At 39.5% G+C, this 24042-nt stretch overlaps 1 protein-coding gene across 5 annotated transcripts in view; it reads right to left on the bottom strand.

Annotated features, from left to right (window-relative positions):
* igsf9bb (immunoglobulin superfamily, member 9Bb) overlaps positions 1 to 24042 on the bottom strand; it is a 104618-nt gene that overhangs the window by 5458 nt on the left and 75118 nt on the right. For 2 of the 5 annotated variants that reach the window (XR_014537268.1, XR_014537270.1), the window contains exons 13-19: positions 20337 to 20512; positions 19788 to 20014; positions 18789 to 18873; positions 15045 to 15206; positions 13919 to 13964; positions 1443 to 3077; positions 436 to 481 (exon numbers count right to left, since the gene is read on the bottom strand). Coding sequence is in view for 2 of the 5 variants with exons in the window: in XM_083564826.1 (XP_083420952.1) it covers positions 1443 to 3077; positions 13919 to 13964; positions 15045 to 15206; positions 18789 to 18873; positions 19788 to 20014; positions 20337 to 20512 (2331 nt within the window). In the remaining 3 variants the exon portion in view is untranslated. Of the gene's footprint in view, positions 1 to 435; positions 646 to 1442; positions 3078 to 13918; positions 13965 to 15044; positions 15207 to 18788; positions 18874 to 19787; positions 20015 to 20336; positions 20513 to 24042 lie in introns of all 5 variants that reach the window. The other 3 variants (XM_083564826.1, XM_083564825.1, XR_014537269.1) reach the window with 2 other exon arrangements.

Here is a 24042-nt window from a genome sequence, read left to right as displayed (position 1 = left end):
GTGACTATAATGTGTTTTACAATACAACTCGGCTACAGATAAAAAAAAAAAAAAAAATCATATACACTTGTTCTAGTTCATGGCCCTGATGTGAACGTGATCACGATCCTAAATGTTTTTGTTTTTTTTGTGATCCTAAATGTTCTTTCGAGTAAAGCAAGTTTCTCTTGACCACATGATCTATGAAATATCTCTTAAGTAGAAAACTTACATATGCATACCAGGATGAGAATGCATATAGGATTCAAGACTGCAGAACTTAAATGCATAACTACTCATAACTTAAATAAAAATAAAATAAGAAAAAATAATGCAGGTTGGTGTAGCAAAATTAAACAAATCAAGACTCTCAGACTCGTATTCCCCTTTAAAGAACAAGGTGAATAAAAGCCCCACCTGCTGCCCCCCCCTTTCAGACATGGATCCAACCCTTACCTATTGCGGTGTAGAGGACCTGGTCACAACAACGCTGCCCAGATAGCTGAGATCAATCAAAAACAAAGCAGGTAAGACTCCAGGAGTCATCAAGAATGACCAACTGCCCCTAATTGAGATGGTGACGACATTGCAACAGATGAGAGCGGACAGTCCCTGCAACGTGATTCGCCCAACAAGCCTCCCCCTGGCAGTCAGAGCTGGGGTGACCTGGGTGATGGAGGAAAGGGAGGTGTAGGAGAAGCAATCATGCAGTCATATTACTAATGTTCGGGAGAGGAGGCCTGTGCCTGCTGTGCTGGACACGTCTAAATCAATCTCCACTTCATACATACTGTAAGTCATCCTACAAAGCCTGAAGTTAGTCAAAACAGGGCTTTATTTTGACTGAGAAAGGTCAATTGGGATGCACGGGGGTTCCTCCTGTTGGGTGAAAGGCAGGGTAAAGCAGAATGACATAGAATGGAAAGGCTGGGGTCCAGTGGTGGTGTTCCTCTGATTCCAGGCTTTTAAAGGGCTTTGGTACTGCATTTTAAATTGACTTAAGATATCACTTACTGAGAGACTGAGCCCCAAAAGGTCTGTCACCATATCTGTGAAGCAAATAATTCATCCTGCCTTGAGCTTATATTAATCTAAATATAAATTAATCTTTATTTTCAGGAAAATTTTACAGACAAGCGTCTTTAAGTGCTTCACAGACCTTATGAATGAACATTGATGTTTGACATGAAAAGCAGCATCAGTGAGACTGAGATCTACAGTGTAATAATACAACATCATCTATGTTAGAAAATGGTTCTGAATGGTTTGCAAAATGTAAGGCATTGAGGGCAGTTTAGAAAAGAAAACAGAAAACTTATGATATAGCAATTTTTTTCTCTAGCAAACACATGTAAAACAACTCTACCTTCATGATCAGTTAGAAAAGTTTTCTATTTGTGTAAATAAATTTATTATACTTTTTTAGTACAGTCAACTTTGTTTGGCAACCTCATTGAACTTACCCTGAAGCTGATAGCTGAGGCGGAGAGGGTTCTGATGGCAGAATCTCCTCCTCACTCCTCCTCTGTGTTGGAATATGTCCAAAAATGCTGCTGCTTTCCATAGGAGGTGACGGAGACTGGGATGGATAACTTGTTGCTGAGGTGCCAAAGGCCATGTGGGAACGGTAAATAGGACTTGCCCTTCGGCTTCCCTGACCTTGAGCAGGGGAAGAAGAAGGTGAGGATCTTTTTGAAAAGCTAACAGAAGGTGGCTGCAGGGTTATTTCAGACATCTCAGGGGGAATAGAAGGCTGGACAATGTTAGGACGAGGCCTAGGGCGCACTACGATCTCGGGAGAACCCTCATGAGAGCTAATGGGGCTTTGAGTAAGAGGTGAGAGACGGGAAGGCTGGAGTACCACCATGCTGGGTTCCATCCTACGGGGCTGTCTGGGACTGAGCCTGGGAGTTAACTCATACCAACGGGTATCCAGGCTTCCAAATGAGCTAGGACCAACAATGTGAGACGCTGGGTCAGGGTAAGGCAATACCGGCACACCCATACCGTGGCTTGTGTGTCTTAGCTGCCCTAGACTCTGTGCCTCTTGCATAGGTAAATGCTTGGCTGGAAGGCCCTGAGGCTTCAATTTGCTGGGAGATTTGCCTAGCCGACTCTTTGGGGCCTCCAGCTGAAGAATACCAGGATAGGAGGGTATGTGAATTGAGGCAGGTGGGAGAGCACTAGGAGGGAGAATGAGGGGTGGTGGAAGAGACGGTTCCCGGTGAAACTGCAAAGGGTGGGGGGGAGGAAATATAAAGTGGGGACCCTCAAATGTGGCAAAAGAGAAATCAGGCCGTTGCCAGATATCTGGGGAACGTGATGACGTGTGTGTCAGGGGAAGGGAGCAGCCTGAGACTGCATAGTGCTGAATATCTCCTTCACTGATTTCTTCTGGTATGGTTGGATGACCAAAAGGCCCCTCAATGTGGTAAGGGGGTGAAGACATTACTGAGCTGAGTGGGCTGGTGTCTGGCATGTAGAAAGGAGGTGGAGGCTCTGGTTCTCCAGGACTGCCTAAATAGCTGCCCAAGTAGAACTGGCCATGGGAAAAGGCTCGAAAATGAGGAGCACCACGTATCTGCCCCATGGCCTGAAGTCGACTGCTTTCCATGATGGTCATTCCTTCAATCGGCCTCTGGAAGCGGGGGCTATAGGCTGGGGGCTGCAAGTAAGACTCCTGGCTGGAAGAAATAGGAGAGATCTGATGCGGTCTAAGAGTGGCCATCATAGGAGGCATGGGGCCAGGATCATCATTCTCTTCATCAGACTGTCGAAATTCTGGGTAAAGGTCTGATTCTTCCACAAAGGGGAAGCCCTCAATACGCCTAGGCTTGACAGGTGTGTCCATGTCAGTGGGATCCATGACGAAGCGACCATCTGGCCCACGACTGATTAACTCAATAGGTGTAGTAGCCTCAGCTTCATGTTTAGAGACACTATATTTCTTGCTAATTATTGCTCTTTTGGTCTTCTTGTATAAGGAAAGCTCCTTCTCCTTGGCAGGACTTTTCTTGGCTCGTGATCCATCCTCAGATGACTCGGATGGAGCTCCCATAGATCGGACACTTTCTGGACTCATTTTACCAGAAGATGGCCTGATAAAAGGAAGAAAGGGAGCCATTAGTTTGTAGTATGTTAATCAATTTATTCTCACAAGTCTAATAAACTTTAACATATGTATGAAAACAATTTAGGATGGTTTTAAACTGAAAGACCAAATGTTATGATGTTATATTTTAACCTCAATACAAGCATTGCATACATCAACACAGCTGCAACCTTAATCATTTGTCTGAATCAACTGACAGCTAAAATACTGCTGTATTTCTTTCAGTGAGATAAACAGTTTGTAAGTTGCATGTAACAACATTACAAGTGAAGGGGTGTTAATGATATCATCAATGGTTTTACTGTAATTTTAAGTAATCAGTTGATAAATTTTTTTATAAACTTCAGTATACATACTACATATTAGATTAGATAATAGTCTTCAGTAACTGCTTTATCTTGGTTAGTGTCTTTGTGGATCCAAAGCCTATCCCAACAACACTGGAAATTACACAGATTCACATACTCATTCACATACAAGGATAATTTAGAGCCTATCCATCCACCTACGTACATGTTCTTAGGCAGATAGGAGGAAACCTGGGAACCCAGAGGAATCACCACATACAAAGTAACATAAGCTCTGGATTGAACCAGCATGCCTCCTACTGATATATTAACACTTTCATTTACTTCCAGGCCTAATTTATTTTAGAATTATTGAATCCTTTGAATAACTTTAATTAGGGTCACGTCAATGCTTTAGAACAAATTATACTTAAGTGGTTGATGGTTTGTTTTGCACATTTATTACTCTTAATGCTCAATCCTGTAAATTCTTAACTACAATTTCTTACATGACTTTTTTCAGGGCCAAGATAAGTTTAATTAGTGTGCGCAAAAGCTGTACATTTCCATTCTCTCACTGGTTGTTTGAAATATCTACCAGAATATGCTTTCATTCATGCCACTGTAACAGCTTAACTTTGCTAAAGCCTTTGCACCCAGACTTTAATTAGTAATTATACCTTTTTATGTTGTGCTTTTTTTCTAATGCCAAAATGTAGAAATAAACATATAATAAAGAAATAGTGTCTAGAAACTACTAGAAATAAAATGCAATAAAAAAAGAGCAGCATGATTGTATTGATTTATCATGAGTAAAGATCAATTAAAAAAATCGGATTTTGGACAAAGAGATTACTTTTATTTCAAAAAGCATGATAAAACAATCATCCAGGAAAAAAAGGAAAATCAGAGCTGCAATTATTTTATTAGTAATAACGTCAATTGAAGCCTTGTTTCTGCTGAATCATTACACTTTGCCTGTGCTGACTGCAGTGACGATGCTGGGTTTCCATGGCAACTGCCTACCGAAAACCAACATTGAAGTCAATGATGTCATCCCTGCGTCTGGAGACACCGCATCACAAGAGGAAAATCTTATACTCATTAATGGTGCGAAGATCAGAGCAAACCACTAATCATTTACAGCAGGTCAGAAAGCATTTACACCCTCTTTGTGAACTAAGCTTAGCTTAACACTTTATCAACCTCTGGCTGTCACATAGGCCATGTTTATTTTTTTTATTACTCTGCCTGTCACAAATGTATATGCCCCAAACGATTACAATAATCAAAACACTTAGGTACGTGAAAAAATACAGCACAAGCAGATCCATTATGCACATGCTCTGGCACAGCTGATTGAGGATGTGAAGAAGTCAAAGCTATATTTAATCAGAGACTAAAATCAAGAGATGTCAGAATTGTAAAGTATATGAATTATAACACTTAAAACTCATAAATAAAATAAAAACAGCTAAAAATGTAAGACGTTCGAAATTGACCCATTTCAATGTTACCATTTCAGCTCTAGTGGCTGTGAAATGTATCGTAATACGTATCAACTGCGAAAGAAATATTACTCTCTTGAACAAGCTCAAAGCTCCTACTTCTCTACTACACAATAAAGAAGCAGTGTAAATTGGTCAGAACTGATCTTCAATTATGATGTACTCTTATAATTAAGGCTATTTGTAAAACATTTGATCACCACAACAATAAATAAAAAAAAAACAAAAAAAAACCCAGAGAAGGTTGAGTCGCCACTTGTGGTCATGCTCTGGTGTGAAGTGGAGCGTTGGTCACATAGATGCAGGTGTTCAGAGGATGCTCGGCACCAAAATCTGAAAATCTGATGAACATCACGGGGGTTAACACACAATCCACCTAAACTGCTAATAAAACAGCTACAGTGTAGAATGTATGATTCAGAATCACAGCTGTACAACAAACTCTTATTTTGGCCAAAATTAGCATTGATGTTTTATTTGATGTTTTAATTGCTAGCTATGTGTGCTTTCTTCATGCTGTGAATGCCAGGCGTTGATAAAGTTGTTGGTTTTGTGCCACCGTTCGAGCAGAAATACCAGCTGGCAAAATGACCGGTCTCTTAGTAAATACTGGTGATGCAGATGACAAAAATTCCCAGGATTCCACATATTCGGAATATGATAAAAGAAGAAATGTAAACCTTCACCTATACTACAAGCAATTACAGTATAGTAGTTCAACACAATTTTTACACAGATCTGTATTTCCTTCATTTATCTACTATTATACATGACCTTTCACACAGTCAACTTGCTTTATAGTGGCAATAATTGGAAATAAAGAAACAATTCACACACACACACTCGACATGAAGTGAAAAAGCATTTCACTGCATGTCGTACCCTGTATGTATGTGTATGTGTCAAATAAAATTTGATTTGATTTGATTTGACTCACACACACACACACACACACACACACACACACACACACTCTCTCACATGTACATAAACTGTATATACATAAACATACAGTATATTAGGGGTGTAATGGTACACGTATTTGTACCAAAATGTTTCTGTACAGGGCTTTTGGTTCAGTACACATGTGCGGAGTTAAAAGGATAGTTCAAATCTGAGTTCCCTCAGGAACTTATTAAGTGGTGGACTGCAAGTTTGCTTAGACTCTGCCTCACACTTTGAGCACATTTTTATTCTTATTAACTTTGAAACATACACAACACTGCCAGGGGTATAAAAAAGAAACTAGAGCTAGCACAGAATCACTGTGGCTACTAGCTATGTACCGGAAATAAGATTTGTTTTGCGCATGCATGAAAAACGCTAAAGAATCCATAGAGCTAGCGTTAGCCGGTAACCAGGAAGTGGCTAGCGGCTAACGCTAGCAATTGGGATTCTTTAGCTTCAAAAATTTCTTAAAAAAAATCTTGCCAATTCCACATATCGAGGGAGTGAAAGAATTAGGGAAGGAATTTGTTAAAGTCTGCTGAAATAAGTAGAACAGTGAAGTTGATCATATCTTTAGAAAATTTAATATAAAATGTAAAACACACACACAGACACACACACATCTGAATTATCATCTGAGGTCTAACAAATGTGAACTATTTAATGCAATTGTTCATTTATTTATTTGTAATAATTAATGTTTAATTTGTGGCAATTAAAAAACTATATATATATATATATATATATATATATATATATATATATATATATATATATATATATATATATATATATATATATATTGCAATTAACATAATTAATAATTTAAAATTATGTTCATAATAATTGGTACAGATATAAAAATTATATCAAACCACCTGGTCATGACCCTGTACTCGACTGTGGAAGAGTTGCTACCGAGTCATATAATGTTCTGTGTTAAATTTTTATAGATATGACAGTGTATTATTTATTGTGTATTTTCCATTTAAGACATGTAAGAGTTTTACATACAGTGCAATCTGAAATATATAAACAACCATCAATCCCCCTATCCCCAATGGCAATTTTGTTGTAGACCCCCCTGCTCTAGATTTTTCGTGCTGCTCCACTGCTTATTTTAAGTTTCATGCAAAAAAAGAAAAGTGAAGAAGGTTAGCACAAGATGATAGATTACCAGGCACTCAGATATTTACAGTATAACGGTTCTTAATCCACATGACCACAATCTTGCTCTAATGTGATCTCATTTTCTTCTTCATGGCATTATTATAATAATATTGTAGTTTCTGCATTTTGTACACATTGTAGTATGATTGGTAGAGATGTTGAGAATTCAGTGAGTATTGCATTACAGTAGTCAAGGGAAAAAAACATGGCCCAATTTGTTGCTATTGTCATGCTATAATGGATATTATGTGCTATGTTCCTAAGATGATAAAAAGCATATTTAATACGTTATTCATGTGTTATGAGATAAACCTAGATCTAAACCCGAACTGGGTGACTTGATCAGAGACTTCCAGAAGCCTACAGAATTAATAGTACAAAGGCATGAGGATGTGAAGAAGCAGCAGGCTGGCCAGTGAAAAATAACCTAGAGGTCAGAAGGATGCGTGCTCAATGTGACCTAAAGATGCTCAGCCAAGCAGAATAAGATGGTCTTCATACAGTGGGAGAATAAAAACTCACTTCTTTCTCATCCTTTAACACTATTTGAAGCATGGAGTTAATTCAGTCGCCCTGAATTAACCAATAATATATGGATGAGCTACTGTATATTGAAATAATAGTGGAAATATGGCAACTCAATTTTACAATCACGCCGAGCAACACTTGATTGTTTTTTTTATTTTTTTATCATTGCGTATATAAGCAGGAGCTTTCACAGGCTTTCCCGGTAAACATGTCACCTGGCAGTTCCATGACCAAGCATTGCCTCCTGCTGGACATTGATGACTCAGCTGAGGTGCTTAAAGTGAGCACACTGCTCAGAGCTAGGCATGTTTATGGATGGAGGTGAGACAGGCAGGAGTGGAAAGAAAGGGCTGCGGCAATTTAATCTGAGGTGTCCGCCAAAACAACCGTGCCTATAGGCGGTGCACATGGGACATGCGGCCAAGCCAGAGCACGCTCAGCTGCGCAAGGTACAGCACTCACTGACGGCTTGAAGGTGGGGGCCTGAGCCTGCTCCCATCCGTCCCCTCCCACAAGGGCTCTATGCCAGGCAGAGGGGTTAGAGGAGCCCTGCGACAGGAAACATAACAGAAACAGAAGGAAGGGGCAGGGGAGCACGGAGATTGTCAACGATGTTTAGCTTCCGAAATTCCAAGACAGGAGAAGTGACAAAAAATAAAGCACCAAAACAGGAGAAAGAAATAATATAACTAAAAAATGGAGAAATAGGATCGTGGCACTTCAGTGGTCTCTTTTATTATCTCCAACACACTTTTTTCATCATGCGATTATACTGCTTGTAATGCAGAGGAAAGGAAATTGTTTATTGTTAGTATGTTAGAAAACAAGTATAAACTAATTTACACAAAATGAGAAGCAGTGCGATACATAAAAACAGCATCTTTCAAACCACTCTGGTACTCTGTTGTAAGCTGCCATTAGGCGAATACCTTGTTTTTTTTGCATAACAAATATTCTGCATCTTTTGCTATTACAGCAAACAAACAAAATAACCCCCCTAATAATCACGCTTACACAACTGTCCCATACAGTGCAAATGTAACAGATTCATTAGGACACAAGGAGGTGTGTTTCTTGAAATTTGCACTGGCACTAAAATGCAAAACTGCATACACTTAAACAATTTATACGTTTATACCTAGCAGGTTCATAGCTATCACATGCACAAGGAATGCACATCTTTCCATCCTTTTTAACAACTAATTGTTTATTAGTCCTAGAACTTGTATTTTTACCTAACCTTTATTAAAACCTTTCATTCAAGATCAATACGATGCATGAACTTTGGTTTTATGTACTGTATATACACTTTGCGGCAAACAGTGTGATCACATAATTTTAGGAAGCTATAAAAAGCACATGCGGTGGAGACAGCGCTAGTTTCTGCAATGGAAGGATGCTCTGCAGGGATGCAGGGAGTGTGGCCTGGAGACGCAGCATCTTTTTTTCCCTCAAAGAACCAGGGTTACATACGTAACCAAGAGACGTTTCCTTTCAGGAACTCGAGCTGCGTCAACAATGCTTTGTAAACAAGAGTCTAATATCTCCAGACTGACCGGTCCCTGCCTAATGTGGATGGGCACAAGTAGGTCGAAGGACAGAGAAGCCAAGAGTGTCCCTAAGGTCAAGGCTGTAGAACCTGACAAAGGTCAGCGGGGTGGACCAGCCCGCAGCATTGCAAATATCTTGGAGAGGCTTTAGAGGCCGCTACACTCCGAGTGGAGTGAGCTCTTACCCTGAAAGGTGCGGGGAGACCAGCATCCACAATTCGCCTTCTGAGGGTCTGCTTGTTCGCAGGGATTCCCTTTTTATAGGGACCGTAGCAGACAAACTCCAACTTTCTCCACAGCTCCATTTATAGCTGGTTAAACTTCTTCTGGTCAGGGGCCTAAGAGGGAGGAGGATAGAATGCCTACAGTTTTAACTGTAAAAAATTTCAAGGGAACCTCAGGCAAGGGCTCAAAGAAATGCTTAGACAGGTCCATCAGAACGACAGCCAGGTCCCACACAAGCACTCTAGGTCGCACCCGAGGCCTCAGCTTTCAGATACCGTGGACAAAACGTGTGACGGCGGGGCCACCAGGAAGGGACGGACTGTACCGGAACAGGGCGAAAGGCATAGAGGCGTGGTCTTGGCCACACCTGTACCATGGCGTCCAGCCCGAGCGGGGCTGGTTAAATGAGGGAAAACCAGAGGGGACAGTGCGATGTCTCTTGAGTAGCAAACAAGTCCCCTTGTGCTCCGTAAAACGTCCTCCATTTCTGCTCCATCATGTCTGGGTGGAGCCTCCATTCCCTGGTCCTCAGCCCTTGTCTGCTCCCTGGGCGTCTGCTCCCTGGTTTAGGCACCCTGGGATATATGCTGTGCTCATGGAGAGCAGCTTTCCTTGGGCCCACAGGAGGATCTGTATAGGGCTGAGATCGCAGACCCTCCTGATGGTTGATTTAGGAGACCACAGATGTGTGGCCTCTCAGGTCTGAGAGAAAGTGCTTTGGAGCCAGAAGCATGGCTAGAATCTCTAGGCAGTTGTTCCAGATGAGATGGGGCCTGTTTCACAGACCTTGGGTGGAGCAGCAACTCATGACCGCCCCCCATTCCGTGAGGGAAGCATCCGTCGTTAGCTTTAACGTCCGAAGGGGCTTGGTGGGCAGAGCTAGGGCCTTGAGGGACGATGCAGCACCCAAGGAGAGATAGCGAGAGTTTCTTCAACCCGGGGCATCGTCCCATAATTGCACTCTTTCAGTCCTACTAAATTAGCATATAGTGAGGCATTGGGACTGAAAGCAGACCCAGGCGTGGAGGTGGTGAGGTAGATCACAAAAAGCGCTCATGTAGCTCGAGGACGCTGTTTTTGTTTTCCGACTGGCTGAGCAATATCTAGCTTGGCGAAAGCACAAGTCACCACCTACAAAAGCTCCTTAAACAGGACTGGCTGCGAGGGAGTGTCTACAGGTTTGCGAGCATTTATTCCCTCAACCTCCTCGAAGGAAGAGAGCTGGAGCGCAGCACTCTCCTGACAGGGGGAAGAAACTGCTGGAAGGCGTGCTTCTGCGCCCTGGGAGGAGGCCCGTCTCCAAACCCTCTGCCATATCCAACTGCTCCCGAACAAGCCATACACAAACTGTGTGTATATCCCCCAGTGATAAAGCAGGGGGATAAAGGAGGAACACACAGCCAGTACCGAGGCTTGCTTTACATTTATTTTTTGCTTATATTAAATTTTTTTTCTTACACAGACACACACAGAGCGCTTCCAGAACAAACAGAAGGTAGCGCTTTCCGTTGGACAGATTACCTACGTAATTCAAAGCGTGGACACACGGAAGCTTTCCCAAAGCGTTGTGGACGCAGCTCTAGTTCCTGAAAGGGAACTAGGCTCGGTTCTGTTTTTGTGTCTAAATATGCAAAAATCCCTATAGCCACAGTCCAAAATCTAGTGGAAAGCCTTCCCAGAAAAATTTAAGTTATTATATGAGATCCACAAACCTCAACTATATGTACTAATTTAAAGCCAGTTAGATTTGCTGTGAAGTTGCTTTTGTAATTATAATTACACACAAGATTGTTTCTGTATACGTGCCATCCACATGAGATTCTACCATTTCACTACACTACACTTATAGATAACGATAATCTAAACTCTTTTATAGCCATTACCGTCTTAAGTAAGAAAAATAGCCAGCAGTTGTAATCATTTACTGCAACATAAGTACATAGTGTACAAGCGAAACATATTGCAGTAACATAAAAAGTGTGCTTTTAATTGCAGAATCATTTCAATTTACCCATTATGAATTTTAAGTTAAATGAAAATGAATGCCTTAGAACAACTGGCAAATTAGCCACAGGGGAAACAGAGATAAGCCTTTTGTTTAACTGAGTTTTCAGCGTTAACTACAGGAAATAGAGTGCTCTCGATATGGGATGCTTTACTGCCTTCACACCCACACACACACACACACACACACACACACACACACACACACACACACACACACACACACACACACACACACACAAATACACACACGCACTTAATGACCATTTGACCACCTGTACACCTACACAATTATCCAATCTAAAGTTAATACAGAAAAGGAAGCAAAAACATTCAGTGAGCAACAGATATGCAGGCAGAAATACCTTGCTGATTAGACAAAAACAGCCAGTCTGATTAAACACACTTTACAAACACGCTGAAAAGAAAAGCATTTCAGAATGTATAACGTCAAACTTTTAAGTGGATGAACTACACAACTCAGATGAACATATCAGGTTTAAATCCGATCTGCCAAGACCAAACATCTAAGTCTCAATCAACTCCCCAAAAAGATGCAGTTGGAAATAAAGGTTAAAATAATAATAATCTGGTCTTGTTCTAATAACTGCATAAATGAACATGGATAAAGGTGTTCTAATTAAAGTGGCCAGTAATTTTATATCTGGTGTAATATTTCTAAACATATTCGAGTTATATCTTAATAAAAATAAATAGGCTATATATAATATATATGATGTAATTATGGTATAAACTTGATTAGACTTCAAATAGACAAGAATGGCAAGTCTGTGATATAATTATGGCATAATATGGCATAAACTGTTTTAATATTTATTGTTTATTTGTTTATTGTAATAAATCTTTTATAAATAGCATAAAAGAACCTTATGGACCAATCATCAAATTGCAACTATATATATATATATATATATATATATATATATATATATATATATATATATATATATATATATATATATATATTAATAGACAGATCTTGATTGAATGACATCCAAGAGTCTCCTTAAGGTGCAGTACAGAAGGCAACAAGACAGCGTGAACAAACCAGTCAAAACATTTTAAGCACTAGGTTTATATTTTGGCTAATGTGTAAGATAATAAAACCGATTTTAATAGTGTAAAAAATAGAAAATGTCTGTTTATTTCAGGAAAGGATGCTGCAAGATGCGGACCGTCAACCTTTATGATCTAGAACCCAAATAAGACTGGAATTAAATGTATGTATTTATGCTTTCAGACAAACCTGTGATCAATATTCAGCAGTCTGGCCAATGATTAAAAAAGGTAGCAATTGAGATTAAGGTTTACTTAACTAAGATCATTTATGTCACATACTCCATGTGTTGCATTTCCCAGCATGCTGAGAACTTCTTGTATGGTGTGCATGGTATTTCACAACATGCACTTTTGATTAAATTACCATGCTTAAGTTTATATTTTGGATCTGTTTCCATTCTTGTCCTGTCAATGGATTGCTGCCTTAATGTGTTCACCTTTACCTTGTTTAGTACCATTGTTTTCTCATCTGTCTTGTTTTTTGTGCTTTTTTTTTTTTTTTTTACTTTTTTGTGCTTCCAACATTTGAATTTTTGGTACTTTTCTTGTCTTTCAATTTAGTGCAATAAATAATTATTTAAGTAATGCTATCAAGCTAAACATTATCATACCATAAATAAGTAAGAAAGTTAGCATATACAGTACATGCTAGCTTGAGAATTGCAATCACTGTTTATACAGTCACAAAATACATTTACAACCCTAATTCCAAAAAAAGTTGGGACACTGTGTAAAATGTAAATAAAAAAAGGATGCAATGATTTGCAAAATATTTGCCGCATCATAGAACAAACAATACAGCAAATAAAACCCAGAACTGTTCAGCAGCTAGAATCCTGCATAAGAAACGTATGGGGCAACATTTCTCTCCCAAAACTTCAGCAACTGGTCTACTCAGCTCCCAGATGTATACGGACAGAAGACGTGATGGTACTAAGTATTAAACATGGCCCTGTTTAACTATTTTTTTTGAGACCTGTTGCAACCATTGAATTCCAAATGAACTTATTTTTTCCTGTAAACGGCACATTTCTTCAGCTTTAACATTTGGTTTGTTTTCTTTGTTCTAATGTGGATAAAATATGGGTTTATTAGATTTTCAATTTATTTCATTCTGTTTTTATGTATGTAGGTCCATATAAAATGATACAAAATTAAATTATTGTGTTACATATTTCTATTTTCGTTAATTATTTAACAAAAAAATAACCAAGTTATAAAAATAGCTACGAATGTTACTTTGTTGATACTCGATGGCTCAAAGTTCAGAAATTGTTCAGGTGAACTAATGTGTTGATTAATGTCAGATAAGGGAGCCTTAATAAAAATTATTACCTAAAACAAAATGAACATGAAGTGGTCTTCGAGCACCTTTAGCAAACCACTGGCTTCACTAAGACCAGTAATTACATTTGGAGAAGCTGTAAAAGACTGGTTGTGTGTCGGCTTGCAGCAGTGGGACAGACGCACCACTCATTAAATTAGAAGAGATTGAGGGAGGAGGTGGAAGATGAAGTGGTTACTTACGGAGTCTCCACGCTTTTTCTGCAGTGTGTTATTGAAAGCGGAGGATCTATGTAAAGGAGGGTAAAACCAAAGACAAAAAAAAAAGACAAACTGTTATAAGCAAACAACTCAGGAATTACATAAATACAGCCTTAAGACATGACACCGCCAGTGTGTACAGTATTTACACACCTACCTGCAAACTGAAAAAGAAACATATTCAATGCAATAATCATGCTTTTTTTTTAAATATATATATACCCCGTATTGTTTTACGATATTGTATACATTTTTGTTTGCAAAGTCCAACGATTACTATCAATATTAGGACATATTGGAAAAAGAAGAATTTTACCTCTACAGTTTTATAAGAGAGAGCTGTTCTAACATTCTTCAAGCAAACTGTTCAGGAGGTTTTATTTAGTATTTAAGTAAAGACTCTCCAGTGTCAGCACTGGCCTCTTAAGTAAAGCTGTAAGACACATGTGATTTGTAACAATGCCTTTTATTATCATTACTATTACTTTGTTATAACATTATAGGGAAAAAAGAAAGACTGAAGAAATGACTCTTCATAGACTTTTATAAACATCAGAACGACATATGTAGTTTTGTAGTTATTCCACAGCATTCAATGTATAAACAATGTTTTATCAATAATAAAATGCAATCCTTCTTAAATAACTGTGATGTTATAACTGTAATTATTTAAAAGAACTTGCAACATGTTTTGAAAGACATTGATCAGTCAATCTATGCCGTTATATTTTCAATTCTATTTACAGATAGATGTTACCACAAAGCTGGAGGCACATCCAAAAAAAAGGATGTTTTTGGATGTGGTAAAATCTTTACTCTCTTCATTTGAACAAAGAGACCCAAACCTGTTCCAGCATGACAATGCCCCTGTGCTCAAAGCCAGGTCCATGAAAAGGTGGTTTACATGGGATGAAGTGGAAGATCTTGCGTAGCCTGCTTTAGAGCTCTAATCTCAAACCTGATCTCAAACCTACTGAACACAATCAAGGCCAATACTTTCATTCCCATTTTAAGCTGTGTATTAATGAGGGCTGCACCAAGTTACTATGTAAATCGAAGGCCTGGATGCGCTGGGAAAAGCCACGTGACCCGCAATTGCGCCACTCACCTCGCCGTCTCTTGAGTTTGCGCCGCCGCTGCTTGTTGACGAAGCAGGCTGCCAGTGTGCTGAAGAGGATGGCCGCCGCCAGGAAGCAGATGGTGGCCACGATGCCTGCCACCACCGGCCGTGCCAGCCCCTCGTCTGTCACGTCTGGCGTTGGGAAGAAATCTGACACACACACACACACACACACACACACACACACACACACACACACACACAAAGGGCAGCTTTAGGGCCAACACTAGTATGGTGCAGAGACAGCAGCATACAATATACCTATAGTTTTCGGTATGTTTTGTTGTTTCAGAGAGATTATTAGAGGTTTTATCAAGAAATTTTTAATTACAGTTTAGTCAAACAATATACTTGCATAGTACAATGAACAATAGAATAAACATCAGACCTTTATCAATGTCAAATTGAGAATAAATAGGCTATTAGCATAATGTGCTTATTTTGCATCGAATGGACCATTACCATAATTATAGCACTTGAATCATGTAATTAGCAGAATAATGAATCATTTTAGGCTTTTATGAGCATTAGACAGCAATAGACATTGCTGTCTATTGCATAAAAAAAGGTCATTTCTGATGCTATATTGAATATTATAGACAGTATGATCATTTATTTTGGAAAACCATTATACATTACAGTCATGTATTCTATTTTTCTATTTGTATTACTCCTCAGTATACTTGCATCTATTAAACTTATTGTCAACTAATATAATTGTCGATAAGCGTAAATGAATTGTGCCCCTTGTGGTTTGTCTCGTGTAGGAGTGTAGTGACTGCTCCTTTTCTCGACTGAGCCACACAAATTTCTTTGGATGCGGTAGCATCAAATTCTTCCTTTACTTGAACTAGAAAACCCAAACCTGTTCCAGCATGACAATTTTCCAACCACATTCTAGAGGAACATCTACCCAGAAGAGTGATGGTTTTTATAACAGTGAATGGGAGCTAATTATAAAATGGGATGTTCAAAAAATCACATACAAATCCACAAACTTGTGTTCATATAGTGTATAATTCTATACATTTCTGATCTTTACATGTCAAACAATAACTAAAGACTGATTTCAGGTAGAAGCTATATATATATATATATGAGGAAAATAAGTATTTGAACACCCTGCTATTTTGCAAGTTCTCCCACTTAGAAATCATGGAGGAGTCTGAAATTGTCATCGTAGGTGCATGTCCACTGTGAGAGACATCATCTAAAAAAAAAATCCAGAAATCACAATGTATGATTTTTAAACTATTTATTTGTATGATACAGCTGCAAATAAGTATTTGAACACCTGTCTATCAGCTAGAATTCTGACCCTCAAAGACCTGTTAGTCTGCCTTTAAAATGTCCACCTACACTACATTTATTATCCTAAATTAGATGCACCTGTTTGAGGTCGTTAACTGCATAAAGACACCTGTCCACCCCATACAATCAGTAAGAATCCAACTACTAACATGGCCAAGACCAAAGAGCTGTCCAAAGACACTAGAGAAAATTTTTATTATTATCCAAAATTGTACACCTCCACAAGGCTGGAAAGGGCTACGGAGAAATTGCAAAGCAGCTTGATAAAAAAAAGGTCCACTGTTGGAGCAATCATTAGAAAATGGAAGAAGCTAAACATGACTGTCAATCTCCCTCGGACTGGGGCTCCATGCAAGATCTCCCCTCGTGGGGTCTTAATGATCCTAAGGAAGGTGAGAAATCAGCCCAGAACTACACGGGAGGAGCTGATCAATGACCTGAAAAGAGATGGGACCACTTTTTCCAAGGTTACTGTTGGTAATACACTAAGACATCATGGTTTGAAATCATGCATGGCACGGAAGGTTTCCCTGCTTAAACCAGCACATGTCCAGGCACGTCTTAAGTTTGCCAATGACCATTTGGATGATCCAGAGGAGTCATGGGAGAAAGTCATGTGGTCAGATGAGACCAAAATAAAACTTTTGGGTCATAATTCCACTAAACGTGTTTGGAGGAAGAAGAATGATGAGTACCATCCCAAGAACACCATCCCTACTGTGAAGCATGGGGGTGGTAGCATCATGCTTTGGGGGTGTTTTTCTGCACATGGGACAGGGCAACTGCACTGTATTAAGGAGAGGATGACCGGGGCCATGTATTGCAAGATTTTGGGGAACAACCTCCTTCCCTCAGTTAGAGCATTGAAGATGGGTCAAGGCTGGGTCTTCCAACATGACAATGACCCGAAGCACACAGCCAGGATAAACAAGTGGAGTGGCTCTGTAAGAAGCATATCAAGGTTCTGGCGTGGCCTAGCCAGTCTCCAGACCTAAACCCAATGGAGAATATTTGGAGGGAGCTCAAACTCAGTGTTTCTCAGGGACAGGTCAGAAACCTGACTGATCTAGAGAAGATCTGTGTGGAGGAGTGAGAGAGAACTTGCAAAATAGCAGGGTGTTCAAATACTTATTTTTCTCACTGTATATATATATATATATATATATATATATATATATATATATATATATATATATATATATATATATATATATATATATATATATATATAAAGAGAGAGAGAGAGAGAGAGAGAGAGCGGTTTAGATATAGGAAAAGAAGACTTTGACAGTGTAATTGTCCTTTGGAACTTAAACTCCAAAGCCCTAAACATTCTCACTCCCAACTCGTCACATATGGACGTGTTCGTCAGGATCACTTGGCGTCACTTTTTTACGCCCTGGGTACCCCTTGATATCAGTTTGGGCACTTTAATATCAGACAGCGAGTGAATTTTAAAATAAAAATCAGCTAGAGAGTTACATAAATATGACCTCGAGGCACTCTGCTTACATAACATGTAAAATTTTAATGCTGCAGGCTCCGGTGTAAAAGTCTATGGGAAACCCTGCATGTTAAAAAATTACGCCAAAGGGGTTGAAGTCTGTGGTAATTCATGCACGTTGAAAAATGATGCCAAAAGGGTACCCAGTGCATCAAAAAGGGACACCAAGGAATCCTGGCGGTCGTGTTCCAAAGCCACATCCCCAAAATATATGCATGTGCTTTTTTTTTTTTTTTTTTTTTTTTTTTACCTAAACCTATACAGATTTAAACATGGCTCCATCTAATGAGATCTGGAGTGCCAAAAGAAGCTAAATATATATTTATCACAATTTGCCAAATCTAAACTTGACATCCAAGAATGTGATACTCTATTTTTTTATTTCCTTATTCCCCCTGTAATTTGAATACTATAATCCAGATGTGTGTGGATAAGACAGTGAGATCATGCTGTCTTGAGTATTTTATGATCATGCCATTCTCATGCCAAAACACTACTGAGGCATTCAACGGTAAATAAATCTCCAAGTAAGCTAGCCAGCTAACACTCAACAATGAACAATGATGCTTTCTTTTCCCTATAAGAAGATTCACACGTATTTTTCAGGAAGATATTCTTAAAAAATGTAAAAGTAAGTAAGAAGAAAAAGGATGAAATGTGTGAAAGCAGAACTTAACGAAGAGAATAAACACAAAGTGCTGAACTACAAACGGTTGCAGTTCAACACTATTTGCAGCAGATGGCAGTAGAGCATCACCAAACCTACAGTTCAGCTTATTTACTCTGTGACTTTATAATGTCTAATAAAATTACGGACATGTAACATGACAGTCTATAAAGTTTGTGTACGTGTAGTTTGTGTATAATTCAATTGACTTAGAGACTGTTGTAGAGCATAGAAAGGCATTTCCACTGACCTGTACTGGAGACCCCAACCACATTACTTGGTTCACTGATGAGGTCCTCCATGACGGCCATAACTCTGAACTCGTACCATACCTCCTGCAAAAAACACACGCAATTTACGAATTAGCTCACGCAAGCTAACAGCTTAATGCTAACTGCATACGAGGCAACAAAAAACACTTAAAACGGATTACTGGAATCAATTTCGGTGTGATTTAGGAGGTAAAACAGTACAAATTTTGTGGCTCTTAGCGAAGAAATAGAAGTATTTATAGTTTATCTTTGGGATACTGGAGGTGAGGCAGAAACACACCTTCCACTGCAGTGAAATATACACATTCACATATGGTTGTTTACACATAAGGGGCAATTTTCTGTAGCAAGTCCACATACTGACATGTTTTTGGAAGGTGGAAGAAAACTGGAAGTCCCGGAGGAAACCATGAGGGGAAATCTGTGTGAAAATTAAACTGCTGAGTCACTGTCCCATTCAAAATAATAGTTAAAAAAAAAGAGGAAGAAGAAAAAGAAGATAAATCAAGATTATATACATACTGTATATACATATATGCAAGGAGTGTATAGGGCACCGTAAGACAGATTTGGGTTAGTAGTAAGTAATAGTAGCAGTAGTAAGTGTTGAAATGGAAAAACACAGTTGATTAGATGAAATGTGAAAGATAGGTATAAGCATTAAGATGTTAGAGAGTGCTCCACGGTTTTGAAGTTGCCAAGATTCTTTGTGGAGATTTCTGAAATTCATTACCAACCCACTCCATAAACACCTTTATCACAGGGCATTCAGAGTGACAGAAAGTCTTTATGGAACTCCCTGGTGACGAACATATAGCAGTGTAAGCACTATGTAAATATGCTTCGTGACACAGCAGCTTTAAAAAAAATGGACGATTCTGCACTTTTTTGTCATGTCTGAGGAACGGTATGCAAATTTCCCTTTGGATCTTTACACCGTTGAATGTCCTGTCAGCTGACATCAGTCACATGTTTACCTGAATCAGATCTCTGGCCAGCAGCTCCGTCTCTCCTGCGGGGATTGCATCATCCAGGACGTCCCACCTCTCACCGAGGCGGAACTCCATGATGTAATGATCGATCGGCGACGTATGATTGGCTGGAGGGATCCATGTTAGCAGGACTCCCTGTTGTGTCCGGTTGGCTGTGAGGCACCGTGGTGGGGTAAGCAGCACCAGAGGTTCGGGGGTACTTATAGGAAATACTGCGTGAACAAAAACTCTGGTTTTAACCTCCAGTCGACACATGACAATAGAGATGAGTGATGAGTATTCACATAAACCATAACTTAGTAGTAAATTTCCCCAGACTGATTTTCTTTGTTTTTCTTGGCTGGACTACAGAAATGACCAATACAATAATAGAGAGATCTCTGTAACATACTACAAGTTTAAAATGCAGAAGAAATACTGGAAAACATTCTTCCTTCTATAAATATATATTTCTTCTATCTTGCAATCAGCTCACTATGCTTTGAAGTATTTGACTAAATATTTGGCACATCTGTATGCTATTAGACAGCCCACCTAGAGTGTTCACAGTGACGACCTCGCTGAAGGGGCCCGTGCCCAGCTTGTTTTGCGCCAGGACGCTGAACTGGTAGGCCGTCTCCGACTCCAGGCCCTGCACCAGCAGCCAGTGCAGTCCGCTCGGCACGGGCATGGAGAGCCAGTCGTGCGAGCCCAGCTGCTCCCTCTTCACCCTGCAGGGGGAGCCACAGGTTCAGGAAATAAATAAAAAAAGTTTAGGTCTGAACCTGCACACATAGACGCACACTCAGACACACCACTCTTCAGATAACAATCTCCATGTCACTCACGGTATTGATGAAAGTACTGCCTGCAGCTAGACAAAAAGACAAGGCCTATTTAGCTTAGGGTAAGTGCAGAGGAATTTGCCAGACTTTTAACTTAGCAACAACGGCATGCGCCTGCCAATGCCAAACAAAACACGTCTTCATATTGTACATGGCACCTCGCTCCTTCTATTAAAAGTGTCTTTGGGATGAGCAAGAACAGGATGTGTTTTGTGCATTAGAACAATAATCAGAGCAAGTGCATTAGTGTAAATTCGGATCGGTTGTAGAATCAGTTCAGTTCTTCTTGATAAACAGAGCCGTATATCCAGGTGACAGACATGTGTGGAGATCTGTGAATGCGTGTATGATGGGACTGAGGGCCAGTAACGGACGTGAATCAAAGTGTGCTTACTGAGCGCTTACTGTCAGCGTGCTCGGCTCTGATATACTGTCTGCCGCATGCATGGCTCGGGGTCTTATTTCACTAGCCGAACCACAGTCATTCATCCAGACGAGTGAGGAGGGAAGAGAGACAGTATGAGCGGCTTTCCAGTTCTGCTGATGTTATCTCATATGTTTCTGTCACAGCCTCATGAAAGCGAAGGTCTACTGAATAAGCGCTTTATTAATACAACTACCTTATTTTTTTATGTGTCAAGGCGTGATCGACCTCGTCCACGGAATGGGGATCACCTTAGGACCACCACTGACTATATAATATTCAGTGTGTGTGGTGGAGATACAAATGTTATCCAGCACAATGATGTATTAGACATACTTACCTTCTGAACCAAAGTTCAATGTACAATTATTTGAACTGTACCCTTTCTAAATGTCACTTTTTGACCATATAACTGTCGGTTAAATTGGTGAATTGTTTGTCAATCCACCAGGTCTACTGAGGTGTTTAAAGATATACTGCTGCTAAACACACAACATATATATTATATATTTGTGGTGGTCTATCAGAATCACTGACTTACGTTTTAATATATTATTGCCCATAAATATGTATTCAATTATTCCCAATAGTCTATCCTCTTCATTTTAAAGCTTTTCGCGTTGGAGTTTCTATCCAATCAGATTTCAGCCATCACATTTTATTAACCCTTTACAGTCAGCACAGCAAGCTCTTGTAGCATAAAATACATGTTGCTTAAAGCTGTTGCTTTAACCAAATAGATTTCGAGCTGCACCCACTGAGGCCATCGAGCATCTATCCAAAAGCATTAATAAATGTATATACAGAAACCAGGCATACCGTTATGACATCATAACATTATGAACGGTGAAGTGAACAACACTGATTATCTCTTCATCATGGCAGCTGTTAGCGGGTGGGAAATATTAGGCAGCAAGTCAACATTTTGCCCTCAAAGTTGACGTGTTAGAAGCAGGAAAAATGGGCAAACGTAAATATTGAGCGAGTTTGACGAGGGTTAAATTATGACGGCTAGACGACTGGGTCAGAGCATCTCCAAAACTGCAGCTCTTGTGGGGGTATTACTGGTCTGCAGTGGTCAGTATCAAAAGTCTATCAAAAGTGGTCCAAGGAAAGAACAGTGGTGAACCGGCGACAGGGTCATGGGAGCCGAGGCTGAGGTCTGATCCAACAGACGAGCTCCTGTAGCTCAAATTGTTGAAGAAGGTAATGGTGTTAACGCACGACAGTTCAGAACTGTTTTGGCAGGAAAAGGGGGACCAATACAATATTAGGCAGGTGGTCATAATGTTATGGCTGATCAGGCTGTCAAGATTTATTTTCAACGCAAATTCATTTGAACGGCACTAATTTCATGAGCTTGCCATTAACGCAGAGTGCATTTCTGTTTGACCATTTTAATTACAAATAAATAAATATGAAAGAGGTGAATGTGAAAACACATTTATTTACATCCTTTCTTTACTCAGATATAAAAAAAAAAAAACTGCAGTAATTTTTTCCACTGGTTGTTTAACAAGTACATAAGGTAAAAAAAAGGACTTTCTTCTTAATGTATCGGCGTATCGGAAGTAAAAGATCCATGAGTACTATATTTGAATCATTTATGCAATTTATTATTGCTGTCTCGTGCATATTATACCTTGCTCATGTGAGTGTTTTCTAATGTTACAGGCACACAGCGAGACAGGTTTTCATGAAAAGTAAGAAATTATGCATTAAAATGTTGTGAAGTAAAAATCTAAGTTTTCCAAAATGAAAAAGTAGAGATACTTTTAAATATATTGAAGTTACAGTAACAAAGTATTCAGTTAGTTAATAACTGGGCAATCGAAGTATGTGACTGGCCACACACTTGTACTGTACAGTGATTTTAAATAAGGAATTATTCACTCTTGAATAAAACATTATTGCATTACTAATAATGCAATGTTGCTTTCTACAATTCTTGTCCCTTACGTGTTTCATTCACAGTATGAAATTGTATCCAATATCCGCATTTTGGGGTTGAGTCATATCCGTGTAAAAGTTACACACACCGGCACAATTTTCAGCTGTTAGCATTTGTCCGATGTACCGGAAATGGCAGCAACATGCCAAGTGCCTACATCAATTGGTCTGGCATAGACTGCTGCGGAGAGCCACAGAGGGCATCTTTAAAGGTTAGAGAGGAAGTCTATTCATACAGAACCTTTAAAGTATGAGTCATTGAGCTTCTCTCTTCCACCGACACCTTTAGTCATTTCTTGGCATTGGCCGGCCCTCAGTAGGGCACCTGCTGCTTACAAATCAGGCCAGTATATGCCGGAGCCAGAATGAGGCGGAAAGGTGAACAGAACGCAGCTTGCAGTGAGAAGGACGAACACTCCGGTCTCTTCTTATCCTGAAGCTGTTTTTTTAGCTTGTGGCATGGGGATATATTGGCGTGATGCCACACAAACAGCTGCTCCACGAAGCAAAAGTGCCCTTTGTATACATGTGTACTAGTGTGTTTGTAATTACGCTGTATTATTGGAAGGACTCCGAGATTACGTGTGTGGTCTTAATCTGATTGGAGGTCAGAGCCTTGCAGAGTGAATGCTGATGATATCCACAGTCAGTGACCGTGATTGCCTCTTAATTACACACAATCGCATAAACCAGCATGGATGGCCTTTCACAGGCTTCCTCTGCTTCACTTTACTGCAAACTGCACTTTCCAGATCCCTCCGGTTACTAAGCTTTTAGGGCTAAATGACAATCATACCACCTAAAACTGCTGTGTGACTGGTAACTACCGCAGTGTGAATAAGAATATTATAAAACTAGACAGTCATGTTATAAATGAGGGGTGAAAAAGGCAAAATAATGTTTTTATTATATTTTTGCATAAGAGGGTGTTTGGTTTACTGCATAAACAGTATTAAGAATTGTTTAACGAGTATGCACAGTAACTTTGATTCGAAGAAGTATGCAGGCTAGACCGTAGCATAACTAGCCATATCTGAAAGCC

Source organism: Silurus aristotelis (assembly GCF_946808225.1).
Source record: "Silurus aristotelis genome assembly, chromosome: 16".
Lineage (NCBI taxonomy): Eukaryota > Metazoa > Chordata > Actinopteri > Siluriformes > Siluridae > Silurus > Silurus aristotelis.
Note: the sequence above shows the minus strand (reverse complement) of the source record. Positions and strands in the feature narration are given on the sequence as shown.